This window comes from Xiphophorus maculatus, chromosome 1, assembly GCF_002775205.1.
Source record: "Xiphophorus maculatus strain JP 163 A chromosome 1, X_maculatus-5.0-male, whole genome shotgun sequence".
In the NCBI taxonomy this organism is placed as follows: Eukaryota; Metazoa; Chordata; class Actinopteri; order Cyprinodontiformes; family Poeciliidae; genus Xiphophorus; species Xiphophorus maculatus.
The window spans coordinates 13,638,222-13,656,843 of record NC_036443.1 but is presented as its reverse complement, the minus strand read 5'-3'; the positions used below and the strand labels follow the sequence as shown (position 1 = coordinate 13,656,843).

The 18,622-nt window shown below is 38.7% G+C and overlaps 1 protein-coding gene across 5 annotated transcripts; it reads left to right on the top strand.

The window, feature by feature from the left end:
• Positions 1–289: 289 nt before the first annotated feature.
• Positions 290–5,917, top strand: LOC111608972. Of its 5 annotated transcripts, XM_023335943.1 has the most exons (11): positions 290–1,029; positions 1,258–1,422; positions 2,622–2,697; positions 2,802–2,917; positions 3,334–3,476; positions 3,748–3,832; positions 4,017–4,161; positions 4,281–4,474; positions 4,673–4,817; positions 4,916–5,043; positions 5,387–5,917. In XM_023335943.1, exons 3-11 carry the CDS (start codon positions 2,631–2,633, stop codon positions 5,690–5,692), a joined length of 1,329 nt encoding a protein of 442 aa, XP_023191711.1. In that variant the 5' UTR covers positions 290–1,029; positions 1,258–1,422; positions 2,622–2,630; the 3' UTR covers positions 5,693–5,917. The 5 variants fall into 5 exon arrangements, with proteins under 5 accessions (XP_023191711.1, XP_023191706.1, XP_023191731.1 ...); XM_023335938.1 differs by having other exon boundaries at positions 290–1,422; XM_023335963.1 differs by having other exon boundaries at positions 290–1,422; positions 2,802–3,173.
• Positions 5,918–18,622: the final 12,705 nt, after the last annotated feature.

The following is an 18,622-nucleotide window of genomic DNA, read 5'->3' as shown; positions in this document are numbered from 1 at the left end:
CACAAACTGATTCCCTTTGCTCTGCCCATCTTTCCATCTCTACCTCGCCATTTCTTGATCTCCCTGACACAGCTGCACGCTGCCGCACACAGTAAAAAAAAAAAAGTCCAAACAAATAAACGCACACAGGCAAAATCATGCAAATATCAGTACTACCAAGTCGTGTCATGTTCATAAACTGCCCTCCGCTCATTTTATGTAAGAGCCGTGCAAGCCGTTGCACTGCACGATCATGTTGACAAAATAACAAGTACAAAGAAATAAAGATGGAGAGAACACTTGCCTTCAGTCGTCGGGGTGCAGCAGCAGAAGGCGACGCTGATTTCGTGAAACCAGCTCCCTGCGTTTGTTTACGGCGTTTCTGCAGACGAGGAGCTGTCTGAGCGAGCTTCCGCGTCTGCTGCTGAGGACGGCTGATGCAGGGAGGAGGGAGAACCCCTGCTCAGATCTCTTTGGCAAAAATAATCCCGCTCCACGAGGCATCTAACACCCGGCGCAAAATTACGCAAAAAAAAAAAAAAAAAAAAAAAATTGCTTACGTAAAACGCAGAAATCAGGCGTTCATTTAACCAATCACCCTCATTTAGTTATCAGATTCTAGTCGGTTGTTTTTTTTTTTTCATAAGCACGTTTTGCTCCGGAGCGAGTAAGATTCTGGCGCATTTTGGTGCAGGTTCGGTTTAAGTCCGGTCATCATCATCATCATCATCATCATCATCATCATCATCATCATCATCATCATCATCATCATCAGCGCAGCAGCAGCAGCAGCAGCAGCAGCAGCAGCGGGAGCCACTGGGATCATTAAAAATGAGCAGTCTACCTATGACTGGCTCTCTGCGGCTCCACGCAGGCCCGCATGCGGCTCTTTTCCGCAACGAGCTGCTGCTACTGCAGTGGTGGAGTCGCTGATCGGTATAATGCGCTCAAATCCACAGAGCGCTGTTTACCGAAACTGACCGCGCCAAAGACGCGCTAAAAGCTCTGGAGATGAAATGGAAGCCGGATATTACAGAGCAAATGATAGGGGTGATTATGGTTTTTTTTTTTACCCCAAGCAAAGCAATTCTTAATTGATTGTCGATTCAGAACACAGTAAAAAATGCTGGGTTATTTTCATAACCCAACTTCTGGGTAAGAGATGCTGGGTCATATGTTGGGTTACTTTGACCCAATATTGGATCAAAAGTAGTGACCCAGCGGTTGGGTTGACTTTTTTTTTTGTTTTAATGAACTCCACTTAACTGATTCTGTTAGGTTTCAGGTTCAGTTGACTCAACACTTTACCCAATTGGTTGGGTCAAATACAGTTTGACCCAACCAATTGGGTAAAAATCCATTGCCCTCTTCACAAACCTCCATTTTCAACTGGACTGTGACCTGATCAGACAACACTGGATTTCTCAATTCAAATAAAACATGGTAAGTTACAATATCATGGCATAATATTTTTAAAGTTTATAGGGTTATTGTATTCTTCATATACTACAGATTTTTTAAATTAAATTTATGTAACTTTAATTTAATTATTTGATTTAACCTATCATCTTCGTTGATAGGGTAATGTTTTTGAAATAATTCATTTAATTCAAAGATAATTTATCCAATTTGGTTTAAAAAAAAAGGTGAGGGTGTGGGAGGGAGAGATGGCGCTTTGCTCCCTGGTTTTCGCGGGCCTCGTTCACTAGCGCGCGCAAAAGGTGGTAGCTTAGCCAGAATGCTAATAACGGATCTATAGCGACAAGTAGGGACTGGAGGCTTTGCAGTAGCGGTGTCCGAAGCGATACAGGCTATACAGGTATTCATAGTAATATATCAGTAATATAACTGTTAAATGCCATTTTCATTAAGCCTTTTATTTCTTACTGAACACACTATGCTATGCTATTATACGGCTAACCTGGGTGAAACCGACTGAGGCAGTGGAGAAGAAAAAAAAAGTATGCACCAGCAATGGCAGAGGAGGGGAAGCTAAAGTTGGATAATATGCTTTCTGTCAAATAAAAGTAACTTTTACAGATTTCTAGTGAAGATTTAACTATGTAACAATAAAATATCTGCTCGATTTATTGAAATATCTCTTAATTTAAAAGTGCTCCGACATGTTTGGAGTCGTCCCCACCGGTGTTCTGTCAGATCAGCACACTCTGCGATGGCATATGCTTAACACAAACTGACGGCTATACTGTATCTGTCATTACCATATGATTTTATGTAAGCAGCAACATCATCATGACGCAGAAATTAGATAATGCGCACGTATGTTATTCTGGCCATTATTAGCCACCAAGGTGGAATTAAAAACATACAGTTATTAGTGAAAACAGCTGGATTAACTTTTGGGTTTACACAGATCTGCTTCATGTTGTCAGGTATCAGGTTGCGCTGGTGAAAACAAGACTGAACAGTGTGATCTCTCCTGGTGTCCCAAAAAGTGATGTTTTACATTTGTTCAGGGTTATTAGCTGCTAAACATATAGTCAATGTCCTATTATTTTTTTCTTATTTGCTGTAAAATATTTGGTGATTGTCCTAAATAAAATATTTTTGCACACATTGTACAGGTTATTTTCCACATAGGAAAAAAATGACTCAAATTGTATCACTTTTTTCCCTGAAAGATCTGAAAGATGGATGAGTTTGTAAAACAGAAGCTGACTGAATGGAAACTTTCTGACCTAATCCCTGCTTTTGAAGGTAGGTTAAGTATATACATGTGTGTGTGTGTGTACTTAAAAGCATGCATTGGCAGGAATTCTTTGGATTGAAAATATTAATATGTAATTTCTAATATATTTCAGCTGAAAACATTGATGAAGAAAGCTTCTTTCTTTTGGATGCTAACTGCCTGACATCCCTGATTCCTCACCTTGGTCCTCGTCTGAAATTTCAACGTCATTTTGCAAAATTTCTTGAGGTATGCTTTGAGTCATAGGACAAGACAAAATGGGATATGTGTGTTTTAAATGTGGGATGTCTTTAGGACATAACATAAGGAATTTTTTTCTCACCTAAGAGTAATTCATAACACATATTCAACTTCAAGATAGTGTGCTCCAGTGTGCTCACTTTGAGCACACTGGACATCTAGCCCTAAAACAACTGAAGATGCTGATCCTACACCACATGCTGAATTAGAGAGTGGAGTTTCTTCTGTTGGAAGAGCAGCATTTGTAAGTTAAGCTGCACAATCAACCTTTCCTACATAACATATTGACATCCATTCTTACTAATTAAAATTAAAAATGACACATCTCATCTTTTCTTAAATTTCTAAGAATATTAAACTGCACCTAAATAACAGCTATTTTATTTTTCACTATTTATCTGTAGAACATCCGTGAGATCCTCAGTGCCTCCCCTGAAGGTAGACCTGTGGTTATCAGTCTTGATGGAAATCAGCATATATCCATTCGTGAAAGACGGTGCATGGTCAGAACACTTGTGTCACACTTGATGGATCAATATGGAGAAAAGTGAGTATTTCTTGTAAAAACTGGATCAATTAGGTTGTTTTTGTGACATTTTGCTCTTGGTGAGAACATTAACGGCATTGTGCAGTGCTCACCTAAGTAAAATTTCTCCAGTAAGAAGTCTTAAAGTATGTGTTGGGCTAATAAAAACTGGATTTTTTGGAAATTGTTTGTGTTTTAAGGTTTCTGCTCTATGTTTTCATCTTACAATAACTAATTAAAATAAAATATTTTACTTGCCTGTCTTACTGAGTGTAATTTTTTTTGTTTCCAGCCCATCTTTAGACACTAAAGCAATTCTGGCATCTTCGATTGTGGACCAGTTTCCATGTTTAAGAGACAGCCATGGTACAGGATATGTAAGTTTTCACACTTCAGAGAACTAGCACACAAGTACTTCAACAACTTGCACAATGGTTAGCATTAAATATCATTGTAACTATGGTGTTTGAGCTTTGAGTTGTAGGTTTAATAAAAAATTTGGACATTAAAACAGAAAGGCTAACATTTAACTTTTATATTTCTTTTGTTAAAAATGTTCAGGACGCCTGGTTTACCCGCGGAAGACAACACAGGCCAGCAACTGGCTTTCTGGAGGAGCGTCTCCGTAATGTAAGGAAAAGGCATCAACCAAGGAAGAAGATGCTTTCAGCCCCAGAAGCTCCACCAAAAAGATCAAGTTTGCCTGGTACTAGCACATAGACTTTTTCCAAGCCCTATTGTTTTGAGCAGCAATCTAAGCTCTTATTGCTGTGAATTACCTCACATTTTTTTCTTTTAATTCCTGTAATATTTTTTTCCCCACAGAACCAACCATCAGTGCTGAGCGTGCCATCCAGATGACAGAATGGCTAAAAAATAACTTCTGGCCCGCAGACCAGGTTGTCCAATACATGCGGGAAACTGCAGTATATCGCGCAGGATGGATCCGCTCAAGTGGGACAATCCCAATGCAGCAGATTTTTGCAGAGTTCCCACGTTTGTTGGACACACCAGGGATGGTGAGGTTATACCTCATATTGAGATCAGTTAAATGTTAAACAATAAACTGCAATACCATGTGAAAATGTACAATTACAATCAAACTCAAAATGTCAAACTACCCAGAACATACATTTGTAGCACCCATGAAAGGTTGAATGTAATAGTTCATTTCACTTTTACATTTGATTTGTATTTTTGTCTTTTCTGATTGTTAGATTTTGCAGGACTTTGCCGTTTTATATCCACAGTCTTGTGGAAAACTGACAGAGAACTGGAACACCTTGTTCTCATCAAAGGTCATTCGCATGGGGAAGAAGGAGGAGAGCGGTCTTCTGCCTGAGATTGAGTTGCTTCCACAAGGTATTGAAGCTCAAAAGGAACATTTTCTGAACTAATTTTTTTCTCCTGTGGCTCTTTTTTGATTGCGTAGCATTTTAATCTGAGTTTTTCTTTGACAGACAAACAAGGTGACGTGGCACTGCAGCTGCTGCCAAAACTCCTCCCTGCTGTTCCCTACAGAGTTGGGCGAAAGGTGGTCAGACCCAGCAACCTTGAAGTCCAGCAAGCCTTCATTGATGTCCAGCCAGTAAGTTCATGTCAGAATGAGTTCTTTGCTGTTTAAATGTAGTTGAAACCAGAAGTTTAAAACAAATATGCTTTTTTTCCCTCACTGTTCTCTCTGTCATTAATCTGGAATTTACCAAGTCCTAATTGACGTGAAATAAGAATTTTAATGTCATATAACATGAGACAGCGTTGACCAAAAATATGTCTTTTTATTTAGTATATGTAAACTTCAAACGCAAGGGTCTTTTGATAATGTATCAAACAAAAATCATATAAGAATTAGTCAAAAATTATTAGTGGGGAATGTTCCTCCTTACCTTTAAATGACTAATGGCTTCCTTTCTGCTTTTTCCACACACCAGATTGGGACAAATATGGTGGAATATCTTGGAAGTACAGCAACAGAGCATCCACGTGTTCTCATGCTTGGGGACAGGTATTGTTGTTCCCAAGCATTTGTCGTCATAAATGGAACTGCTTTGGAATATCCATCTCTTTTGGGGGCCGTTGATGGCTGTTTCAAATCATTCTTCGTTTTTGATGTGAGTTATCCGAAGTCGTGTATCCAGATTTGGGATTTTCTCCAAACTGTGATATATGAAATCCCAGGAAACGAGTCATCCCCGATAAAATTAATGAGGGCACAGCTGGAGGCCATGGAAGAATAAATGCAATTCTTCAATAACCCTTAAATAAGTTTTAAATGTTCTGATTGAAAAACCTTCTTTGTTACTATGTTACTTTTTTTTTTTTACATTTCCTTCAAACTCTTTTGATGAAAATATTTCGTTGTGTACACCAATAAAGTAAAAAAGGGTGCAGATTTAATCAATTGTTTATATGTAACTTTTACGTCTGTATTAAAAATTTCATGTATGTTGGAATGTATAACATTTGCAAATAAAAGTTCTTTTGAGCTAATCTGAATGTTTTTAGTTAAATTTTTATAGTGAATTTTAAAGTAGAAAAGGAAAAAAAAAATTAAAAATAAAAATATGGTGGTAAAATGACCCTTTTAATGGGTAATAAATTTCAACCCAATATTGAGTCATTTTAACTTTGGGCAGTGGTCAATTTAACCCAAGCTTTAGGTTGCAGCTATGACCCAATGTGCTGGGTCAAACCCTCAACCCAACCCAGTTGAGTTAAAACAACCCAGCGTTGGGTCGGTCCATATATGACCCAGCGCTGGGTTACGTATTGGGTTATTTTCAACCCAGCAGTTTTTACTGTGAAGGAAGCACTTTAAAAATCCTCGCAAACATAGGCTTTACTTAGACGCTACAGCAATAATCAGACTTGAATGTGTTTTATTGGGATTTTAAACACCGGTTTAGAACAAGTAGTCCATAATCGTGAAGTAGAAGAATAATATTTCACTTATCTACTGTGCGGTTTTATATTCACGCCCCCCTGATAACCCTAAATAGAGTCTACCGCTGTCAATATAAATAAAGTTGTGCAAAAAGATGTAGGGGACAAAGCAAACACGTGGAAGGAGAAGCTCCAGTCAGACCAGACCCAAATGTAACCTTACAGTCAACATGCAAAATTAAATCTGTGGTGGAAAACTTACACTTCACATCATCCTGAACAAACCCTATGAAACATGACGCTGGCAGCATTATGATGTGGGTTACAAGTACATTGAAATTGGCCTGAGTTATTATGATGGTAGTGGTATGAAGATGAGTGGAGCTGGAGGGTTTGTGAAAAAGACTGGATTGTTGTGTTTCAGCAGGACAATGACCCCAAACATACAATAAAATGTTTTCATAAAAGGATATTCATGTGAAGATCAGACCTTCTCAGACACACCAATGTGACCAAAGTTGAAATATTTTGCAATGAAGATTTGAGAAAAATGTACGTGCAAAGATAGTCTCTGGTTGCAACTGCAGCAAAAACGTAATTCAATAAACTATTGACTTCAAGGGTTCTGAATACGACTGTGTGCTTTTCAGATTTTCACTTGTTAAACATATTGTGAGCTATAGTATGTACTATTTACTTTCCTCTGAACAGTTGTGAACTACTTTGTGCTATCGTCTGACATCAAATCTAAATGAAATACATTTTTTTCATGAAAAAAATGAAAATGTTCAAGCAGAACAACGTCTGCTTTTGTAAAGGTCACATTTATCTCAGTTAAATAGGGAAGGAAGTAGACAAACTGTGACACGTTCTTCAGGTGACAAACTATACTTAAGGTGAGTTTGATTTTTCCAGAAACATCTTGGTAGCAGTGTTGAATCTAAACGCTGGTCACTTTTCACGTCACCTTCACGTCTGCTGTACTTGAACGGAAACTGTTTGTGAATTTTTCTACGTTTCTGTGAACGAGGTATATTTCTTTATAGCCACATGAGCCAGATTGTCCTTCCTCTTAAAGTAAGACACAGATTTCACTCACATGTGGCAGAATGTGAAACAAAACTGTCATATTCCTCCCTCCTCCTTCCCGCATATCATTCCTATAACCATCTGACAGCCCAATGTCTCGACAGTGACTACGTGTTCTGAGTAGTGCTACTATTTTTATTATGTCTCCATATACGTAGGTTCTCAGACACTACAGCAGACTATGTAAATTAAATAATTATTTTGGTCTGCAGTGAGTAATCTGCGTGATTCAGCTGTGATTAAGGTATTGCCAGGTGTCTTAACTCTGCACACAGGCAGCTTGGTTGTATTTATATCGTAGTCTTCGAAGAGCCCAAAGCAGAAGAGACATCCAAGTGAAAAAAATTCCTGGAATATTTGCAGGGAACATTGTTAATCCCGCCATCAGGGCTTTATTTTGTGGCTGACGGCCTCGGGATTGCAGACGGCCTCCAGTCTGTTACTCGGCTCTGGCTATTCTTACGCTCTGCGCTCACGTTGTTTATGTTTTTGATGAAGTCTGTGCCAACTGTGCAGGGGAAACACCTTGTCAGTTCTTTTATTCAAGCGAATCCACCCACAAACTGCTTTCTGAGATACTTTTTTAACATTTTTCTTTTGGGAAGTTTCCTCAATTCGCAGACCTGCTGCTGTAATTCATACTGTGTCTCTGGCAAAGCTGCGAGGGCAGGTGTGCTGCCAGGAAGCTGCTGTCGCCTCCCACTCAGGGGTGTATTCTCTCAAACAATGGGAAGAATGTGATAGAAAGGAACAGGGGATCATTTTAAAGAAATCAATAATAATCTGCCTGCAGTATGCAATATGATCAAATAATGCAAAACATCGTATGCATCAGAATGTATGGATCAGGGGGAATATTTTTGATTGATTATAAGTACTTTGGGCATATCCTTGAATCTTTGCTACTCTATTATTGAGTAATTTTCACTTGTTTTGTGGGAAAAAAAATCTTCAAAACAGTAAAAAATAAAGTTAACCCTTCACCCAATGTTATGTTAACATGTCAGGAACTGATTTTAGCTCGTTATTTTAAGAACTAAATAGATATTTGCCAATCATAACTCTCACAATGTACCAGAACACAGGAGCTTGTTCACATGCTTTCATCAACGCACACCATCCAGACCAGAACTCATTATCAAAGTTACATCCGTTACTCGATTTGCACCCGTCTCAAATTTATGCGATTGGGACTTGATGTCACCAAGAGCCATTAAATGTCTTGAGTTGTTATCTGGAACTAAATAATCTTGAACAGGACATCCTTAACACACATATGTGTCTTAGATTTAATCGTTTTTCCTAATCTAATCTTTATGCTTCCTTTGCTCTTGCACGCCTTTAGATTAAATCAAAAAATAAAATGTACTGGTTGGCACTTTCTCTTCAAATGCTTTCTCCTTCTCTATACATTTATAGAGAGGCTAAGTGTATTTGTATAACACATTTCAGCAAAACGCCTTGTCAAAATGCTTTATGGAATAAAAGCATCAGACAGTAACCAATACTGGAAACAGAAAACAATCAACAAACATTACCATAATTAAAATCTAATCATTATCAAATATTGAATGAAGATTAGAATTAATCAATGTTCCAGTTATTATTAATCAAAGGTAACTCTGAACAGGCACGTTTTCAGCCATAATTTAAAGAAACTCAGTGTTTCGGATGTTTTGCAGGTTTCTGGAAGTTTGTTCCAGATTAGAGAAGCATAAAAACTGAATGCTGCTTTTCCATGTTTGGTTCTGGTTCTTGTGTTGTGGAATAGACCAGAACCAAAAGACCTGAGCGGCCTGGAAGGTTGATACAACAGCAGCACCAGATCTGTGATGTATTTTGGTGTGAAGCCATTCAGTGGTTTATAAAGTAACAGAAGTATTTTAAAGTCTGTTCTCTGAGCTACAGGGAGCCAGTGGAAGGACTTTAGGCCTGGTGTGTTGTGCTCTGTTTTTCTGGTTTTAGTGAGAACACAAACAACATCTAAGTCTTTTTCCTTCACCTTTCTCCAGTTTATGAAACATGCATGTTTGAAGTTCAGCTTGTCTATATGTTTTACCTGTTGGTTTAATAATGTCTGGGCTTAATAAACTATAGGTGTGAAAGATGAGTCTGCTGAAACGAGTTTGACTTGTTTCCAGAAAGAAAAAAAAATCAGGCAGGGTTTAGACTGTGTGCACAGTTTTAGACATTTACTCTCTTACTTCCACACATGTAAACATGTGAAACGAAAACCCTGTAAAGAAAGCAGAGAGTCTGAACCCAGAGTGAAACCTCTGTCTGACCGTGTGTGTGTGTGTGTGTGGGTGGGTGTGTGTGCGTGTGGGTGTGTGTGTGTGTGTGTCTCTAGCGTTGTGACGCTGGTGAGATGGAGCTGAAAGTGATTAATGTTCTGTTCGACTTCCTGCAGCGATAGGGACAGTGTTGCCTGGCAACTGCTCGCGGCCTTTAGCCGACTGGCTTGGCTCTGTGGCAAACCCGGGTGGCCTTGTCTTTTCCAGTACTTTCAGCTACCTGCTCCTGTCCAGTTTCCTCATGTCTGCATGTTAGACTTCAGGATAAAAACACATCATGAGCCCAGATATTATCAAAGAACTGCCATCACTAGATGTCCTTGGTTAAAGCACAATTTAATGTCTTGAGTTTAAACGTTTCATGCATAAATTTGAATGTGTTCAGGTAGCAACAAACAAGACGTGTAGTAATATGGTGGCAACACTGTAGGTGAGTCTCAAAAGAAACACTTTAGCAGCCTGTTATTATATGGCATTAATCTAATTATCATCACATATATTATGGACTGCAGTTTGAAAGTTTGTAACCTCAGACTGCAAAAATGATAAGTGTGCACTTTTATGCCTCACAACCCAATACAAATTGTGGATGGCTTGTATTGCGATATGATAGTAAACAACCTCCACATCCTGTCTATAAGCTCATGCGAATGGAGCCAGACACCATCCAGCTGCACAGATTGTATCAGACTGATATACAATCAGAGATGTAATTTAATCTTCTATGGTTGCCATGTTGCCCACAGACACAAACTCCCTTTTTTGCCCTGTCACAGCGCTACAATGTTTAGCTTTAAATAAAACTTTATGTGGAAAAAACCCCCCCAAAAAACAAAGTTACTTGAAATACTTTTCTAAAACTATTTTCAAATTGAGGGTGAATAAACATAAATTTTTGGTTGCGTAATACATTTTTGCCAATGGAATCATATTGTTAAGACTTGCTTGCAATGAAGCAATTATATGCGATTGTGGACAAGTTTACAGGTTCCCTTAAGGCAACAGTGAACCTTTGTGATCTGTCCTTGACGCATACAGGGCACATATTGATATTCTCCTCTCATGCTCCTCTACACATCACTACTGTGACTAATGATCATATCCCCTGACAGAAACATATTTATAACAATCTTCAATAATTAATTTAATCTGAGTGAGTGAACACCAGTTTTTTTTGGGGGGGGGAGAGAAAGGAAGTATATTTTTTCAAATATACAGTAACTAGTGTTGGTTTTTCACAACTTCTCAATAAAGTACTTTTCTCTTTGTGGTTGTATTGTGACAAAATGTTAAAAAGTTCAAGCAGTGCAAGTGTTTTTTTGCAAAGCAGTGCATGTCTCGCTCAAATGTCACTCTTTCATTTTATATAACCACTTTTTTTTTAATGCTTTGAAAAAATCAGGGACAAGTAGATGTGGTAATTGTCTCAGTGATAATAAAACACAGTAATCTTTGTTTAGCTGTCTGAGCTGCTCCTGGTTTCCATGGCCACACGTTCAGTGTTGTGTTTGATGACATGTGCGAGGATGACGAGAGGTCACTCGACAATCGTATCTCAAGAAAAACGCCACGACGGACGGCGTATGCTTTTTTTCTTCAAGAAAAAAATAGCTGTCTGTAATCTTTGCAAGTCTTGTCCTCCCACTGCTTAGCAACCAGACAAATTTTAGCCTCTGATGGCAGAGACCCCGACTCTAAACCACAAGAAAGGCTGCAGGTGTCACCGACAATGGATATAATCAGGAGGCAGGCCACTCATTGTTTTCCCTCTCTAATTAAAGCGATCACCACAGCAGCTACGCTATCGTAATTATCATTCTGTCAGCTAAAACTGACATGACTCATTACAAATACACACAATAATATTAAAGCTGCGATTAGCCGCGTGGCAAAGCAAAAGTCTTGTTTTGTTTATACTCAGGCAGATATGGCAGGACGAGACGCTTTCCAGGCCGTGTTTTTAATACCTGTTAATTCCTTCCTGAGGGTGATGATAAAACTGTTGATGCATGTCGGCTGGCCTCAGTGGAGAGAGATAATTCCTGGCTAATGAAGTAAAAGGGAAAACAGAATAACCTCCAGTCTTTCCTGCATCAGGCCTGCCCCTGTTCTTGGCCAATAGGACGAAGGTCCCAGGGGAAGGCAGGATGTGTCTTTAAATAGTCACTGACTCAGAGCTTCATCATTTTTGCTTCTTGGGTTAGAAAATAAAGCGAAATGCATTCTGCCACTTAGAAATTGTAGTTGCTAAAATAGGATGTAATTTACCTTGGTTTATCCCTTGTTTGTTTATATTCTGCTGCCAGAAAACGACTTTTCTTTAATCCAGCTTTGTCCAGGTAAATATTTATTAAAAATTTCTGAAGGTCATAACATTTTTTTGGTTTCAAGCTTGATGGCCATATATTAAATTTCAATTTCTACCAACATTTTGAGGTTTTTATGTTGTTTTTATGTTGTCTGTTTCATCCCAATTTTTGTCTAATTTTATCCCTCTATGTTACCACAATGTAACAGTTTAATTCTCAAGTTAGGTAAATTAATTATATTTAGATATATGTTAAGGAATTATTAAGGTTTTATATCACACCCTATTACAATCGGCTTGGCTTCTGTTCTCCAGTTGGATCAATTATGAGAGATAATGAGTTCAGATCAAACCACATAAAATAAAAAAAACTTTAACTGACCTCATGTTGACAGAAATTATTGCTCTAACATTTGCACTAACATAATCATTTACATGCAGCTGAGTATGAGTAGTGGAGAGACGTTTCTTTTTTTTTTCTTTGAGTGTACACATATCATATCAGATAACTCCAATAAAGAACGTTTTAAATTACATCCTTCTTCAACTGAATCTATGAAAAGTACCAAGTTAGTAGCACAGAAAAGTAATTCCCAAAGGGCCCATAGGGGGCGCTATTCTTCCACATCTGTGCTGAGTTCCCTATGGAGCTTGTGGCAAACTTTAAACAGGCCAAATTTGTGCTGCAGATTTTCCCATCTGAGCAGTGGACAACTGCAGCTCCTCCAGAGTTACCAAAGGTTCTTTTGCTACTTCTCTGTAGGTTCAGGTGGACACTGAACTTAAATTACCCACAAGGTGGATTATGTCGACTAAATCGGGGACGGCAATTTCTTTCAATGGATTTTATTTAGTGTTACCAGAGAAAAGTGGAATAAATATGAATGCACAAAAGATTGTTCAGATTTTTGTTTGTAAAAAGTTTTGAAAACCTTCTATGCTTTTCTTCTACTTTGCTGTTGTACTTTGGAAACTCATCCTGAACGAGAAAATGTCTGTTATGTTTGTTAAAAGTCCATCAAGCCGGAGAGGACCAGTTAAAGTACTGACCCGAGGCCTGTTTGCTGAGTACTTGGCTTTTTTTTTTCTTCCGCCCTTCACGTTTCGCTCTGCAGCGGCTGTGTCTGTGGCCACTAGAAGCACATCAAGCCTCGGTGAAGAGGCAGTCTCTGCAGCTCTCCAGTCAAACGGCAATGATTGAGCTCCAGGGCAGACAGAAAATTGAGTCTGCGTGTTGGAGCGCAATGAGGGCAAACATTCCTGAATTTCTCTCTTTTTTTTTTTTTGTAGAATAATAAAGAGTTTATAATGAGAACTCAAACCTGGAGATCAGTTCTTGAAATAATTAAAAGTGAAAGGAAGGAGGAAAGTTTTTCTAAAGGAATGGAAATGGCTTCCCCCCCAGAAACCTCGCCTTGCTAAATATGGAAACATTACTTTATAATGAGCTCACTTCATAGAGTTTTTCTTTTAAAGGAGGGTACTTCTAGAGAGTTGAAGAGCCTGAATAAATGAACTTGTCTGCCCTTCAAAGAAAAATAAAATATCCACTACAACATGAATATTGTCATAGATGGCTGGTGGGACGGAGGACTGTGATTTGTTGGTCCTTAAAGAAACAGTAAGGGAGAGCAGCTGGTCTGAAAGTAGAGAAGTGGGGGAGTTGAACAAAATGTCCTTTGGCTTTAAAGGACAAGTGTCCGGTTGCATCATTTGATTGGGGGGTGTTTACTGCATGACATTCTTCAACCAGATCCCGGCTGTAGATAAAGAGGGACACATGAGGATCTTCCTTGTCATCAGAGGTGAAGGAGGCAAGGCAATTCCCTATTTTTACAGAAGTGTGTGTGTCAATGTCAGAGCAACTCGGTGAACACTTCTTCAAACAATGGACCCTCAGATACGTCTAAAATTAAACATCACGCTTAAAGCAGTCAGCCAGTCACTCCTGTGTGATTCCTGACGTTCCCTGACACAGGAAAGAGGCTTCCTGAGGTCTCCCTGTTTCCTCTGAACTCTGACCTTCACAAAGCCAGCCAAAAATAAAAATAAAAAAACCTAACTGCACTCATTGCATAAGGCAAAAGGCTTCATGCCTAACAGCACTGTGGTGACTTCGTAAGAGGATTTCAAAAACAGGTTTGAGGCTTTCCCCTGTTTTAATCACTCCACTCTCTTGCCTCTGTCTTGTCAGCATGTGGGATGTGCACCGCAGGGAAGTGAACCCAAAAGCTGGTTTTGTTTGTACCAGCCGCAGTAACAGCAGCAGCAGCAACTCCTACCCCGATTTAAGCTGCTACTTGGCTGTGGCGTTATTACATAATGGCTGCTGGAGCCATCGGGAATGAATGATGAGGGAGCGAAAAAGTCTAGAAATATCAGAAGTGAAATTTCAGCAGTACTATTGAAGCAGCAAGCCTCAACAATAACGTGTACAGCAATGTTTTGACAAAAATGATTTGTAATGATTAAAACTCTTTGGGCGTTTACTCTGCAATAGTTAGGTGAAAACATAGTCATGTCAAAACCTGGCAGTTTTAAGCTAAGTTATTTTTGGCTTTCTCCTAGTAACTTTTGGTATCTTTTATTATTCTCTCTCTGAGGAGAGAGAATAATAAGCAATTTAGTTTGAAAAAATACTCACAGTATTACATTCCAGTTGTCGTTTTTAAACGTATCTACAACTCACATTTTGTGTTCACTTCATCAGTGATAGTTTCAAATTACAGACTTCCACTGTGTAAACAACCAAATTAATATTTTAGGGTTTTGACCCGTTAATAAACACCACCTCTGTAAATTCCACCATTTTGATATTTTTTTCAGTTTGTCTCATAAAAGCTTCAGAATAATCTAGACATTCACAATTTGCTTCAGTCTGTTGTTTAAGTTTTATTAAATCCAACCTCACTGTTCCTTGTGAGACCCTCCAACCTCCACCAAGATATTCAGTGTCATATTTGCTCTGTGTCACTGACTTCCCAGAGTCCAGACATTCCACACAGCGAAACCAAACCATCACAAGAGGGAGCATTGCTCTGTTAATTAAACAGAACTGTTTTTATCCAGCCTTGGTCTATAATTGAACAAGCTTGTGGTGAATTTCAGTTTTTTTATGAAACTGTGTCTCTTTTTGCTGCTGTTATTAATCCTGAATGTAGTCAATCTGAGATGTAACAGAACTGGATTTAAGGCGCTTTATCTATGATCTAATGCTGTGTCTCCATGTCATTATTCATGTTTGAATCTGACATGACCGTGTTTGGGACGATGGTGGGCCTTTGGGTTGAGTAGTCGCTCTCAGAAACCTGCAGGTTTGGTTCCTTGCTCCTGCCACATGTCGCTGTGCCACTGGGGAAGCCGCTTTTGTTAACTGAATACACTGAAATATGTGCTGCTTGGATCCCACTGTTAACATCTTATGATGTATAACTCAATGAAACTGCTATGCTGGAAGATGGTGATAACATTTTTTGAAAAGTTCAAAATTGTTAAAACATTTTTAATAATTTTAAGTGACGATTCCAGCACTCTTGAGAGCCCCCTGCTGGTTTGGAGGCCTTTAGCAGCTGCAAGTTTAGCTTACTCCTTTCTCCTACCGTTTGCACAGGGACCATTTTATTTTGTTCTTCTGCAGACATGAAGGACTGACGACAGGAGACTGGTGTGAGGAGTTGCACTGCGTGAATGTGACACCAGGTTAATAAAGCCAAAAGTAACTTCTAAAAGTAACTCTTTTCCATCTGTTGCTTTAGTCAAAACAAAGATATTTGTGTTACCAAGAGATTTTTATTTTCATTTGTGCTTTTATTCAGTGAAATGACTAACCCCTGATGAACTTATACACTTATGCATACAATATTTTTCTTCCCCTCCATTAATGCTGCATTACAACATCATTGTTTTCTAATCTCTTCCAGAGCTACAATCTCATTTGAAAGGCTTTGAGTTAATCCCCTTATTTTACTTTCCAAATATTCAATAGAGCAGAGATAGAGTCACAGAGGGACATAACTGATAAATTAAAAACATTAGTTATGAAATTGTAAAAAAAAAAAAAAAGTTCCTGTAGTGTTGCTTTAACTACACTGAATTGCCACGACTAAATCAAACTAAACTCAATAGCTGTGAGGAAAAGAACAATGGAAGAAGTCACACCGACGAAAAGCAATAAAAACCAAGAAGACAGCAGGCGTAGTTATAGATTTAATTGTCTAAAAAATACAATACACTCTATGTGGTGACAGGGATTTGTCATGATGCAAGACAGGAGTTGTTTTTCATATTGCAGACATAAACAGAAAACAGGTGAGCTGATTATTGTTTGCTCATTTATAATGTATTTTGTTGCCTAGCACTGTGAGGAAATACCGATTGTCCTCAGATGACAGAGTTAAATGAATATTAGCATTCACTTTCACTCTTTGATGGACGGATGATTAAGCCAGTTTTGTGAACCAAAAAGGCAATACATGTTGGAATTCCTGCTTTATTTTTGCACCAGTTTGTGGGCGAAAACTAAAACTGATCCCTGACCATGTTTTAAGTTAAAACGCATAAATCTGTCTATAGGGTCCTGCAGTGAAATCTTCCTGTGTTTCTCATGTATCGCCAGGCCTGTGTGTGCCCAGATTGAAAGCTGCTCGGCTGATTTTCACTTTGTCACCCTATCTAAGTGCTGACAGCTGGCCTGCATTATTAACCATGCAGCATCTGCTTGGATCTCACAATCTCATCTCCCCCCTCCTTCTGCTCCTCCTCCTCTTGCTCCTCTGCACATCCAGCCTGCAGGACACAGCTCTGGTTGGCCCAGATGAGGGGACTGAATACACGTGGCAAGGCTGCAGAGAGAGGGGAGGAAAAAAAGACTAAAATGAGGGATCAACCTATACTGCGCTGTTTCTGACTGCAGTCAGTCGTGAGAGATGGTTTTCAGGAGCAGCACATCGAGTCCCGGCCCATTAATATATCCTCGGAGACAAACTCTGCCAAACTACTAAACTACTACGTGTCATGTCACTGTTTTGTCTTTTGCGGACCTCTGGTATTTGGGATGTTCTCATGAATATGGATTTCCATGACCATTTCTATCACCTATTGTGAATTTGCACAGTTAGTAATAGTTTATTCACCAGCTGTCAAGGCAGAGCGAATGGATTGTGAAGAGTGGGATTGTGGTATTTACACCCAACACACGACTCTTTATTTCATCAATAATGCGTAGCATATTAGTCGCTTCTGAACTAACTGCATTTAACAGTTTGCTGCACGTCACTTTCAACAGTCTATTATTTTGTTTTCGTCTAAAATAAAAACGACAAGCAGGGGAATTGTGTTACTACAGACAAATTGAAATGGAGATTTGTTTTTACCAAAAAAAAACAAAAAACGTTATTAAGTCAAGCCTTGTTTATTGCAATCTTGGTGTGGGATTCATTGTGAATTATGATTGTGGATGAGCCAAATGTAGCCAGGAGACTTTAATTAAACCAGAACAGACCAAATTTACGTGATGTGACATGGAAACTGGCGACTCGAGCAAACAAGGCGAATCTGGGACAAACAAACTTGGAGATACAAAAACGAATCAGTGCCGGGCGGTCTAGCAGTAGGGTCTTGCACAGATATCTGGCCGTTCCCAGGTTCTGGGATTAGCATGCTCATGAGGATGCAGCAGAGGAGCTGGGTTGCTGTACCGCGTCCCTTCATGAGCCACTTTGGCCAGAGGCTACAGTTCTTGTGCTTCATTGACACACCACCTCTGTTGTAGATTTCAAAAGGCTTCGACGTTGCAACTCCAGGTAGCAAAATTATACAAGGAGGCATCCATCTTCTCCTTACCGTATTCCCAAAATGCCAAAACAGGGCACTTGGAAAAAAAAATAACTATAGAGTATAGAGCAATTTATTAGATTTTTTTTACTTTTTAAATAATTGAAACTCTACAATATAGACAAGATTAATAATACACATGAACTCAATCTCTCTTCAAATACATATGTTCACATATGTTTTCAAAAGTACTTTTTAATATTTTCGTTGACTGTTTTAAATGCAGCTCTGACCTTTAATGCGATAAATATAGAAACAAACCCAGGCTGTGAGAGAATGAAAAGAGGTTTTCTGTGCTAATGAAACCTGACTGGAAGTCGTTGATTACGATGTACAAGCTCAAATGACTAATTAGCAACATTTTTTTTCAAGAATGTTGCATAAAACAAGATTACTAGGGATAGGTCTGTAGCAGATTAGAGTGCCTTTAGAGGAAAATAAAAATAATTTACAGATTTACCCATTTTGTTTAAATATAAATATGGGCTAAGGTAAGTCACACTGCAGTCAAAATAGTTAGCAAAGACTTTGTAACACCTAAGCATGAACTGTCACATCTACTTAGGTGTCAAATGTCTGAATTCCTATTGTAAAAAAAACTAAAAAATTAAAATAAACAAAATAAATAAATAAATGTAGAGGTACAAGATGGTTAAAAAAGATTATATAAGACACTCTATTCTTCCACAAGTGACCAAAACCAATAAACAACCCTGGAGTTTTCAATTTTTAAAATCAGCAAAAATAAAGCTCCATTCAGT

Coding starts and splice junctions, on each gene's coding strand:
- LOC111608972 (XM_023335943.1), top strand. CDS start 2,631: ATGGATGAGTTTGTAAAACAGAAGCTGACTGAATGGAAACTTTCTGAC. Junction 2,698..2,801: donor CCTAATCCCTGCTTTTGAAG/GTAGGTTAAGTA, acceptor AATATATTTCAG/CTGAAAACATTGATGAAGAA. Junction 4,818..4,915: donor GATTGAGTTGCTTCCACAAG/GTATTGAAGCTC, acceptor TTTCTTTGACAG/ACAAACAAGGTGACGTGGCA.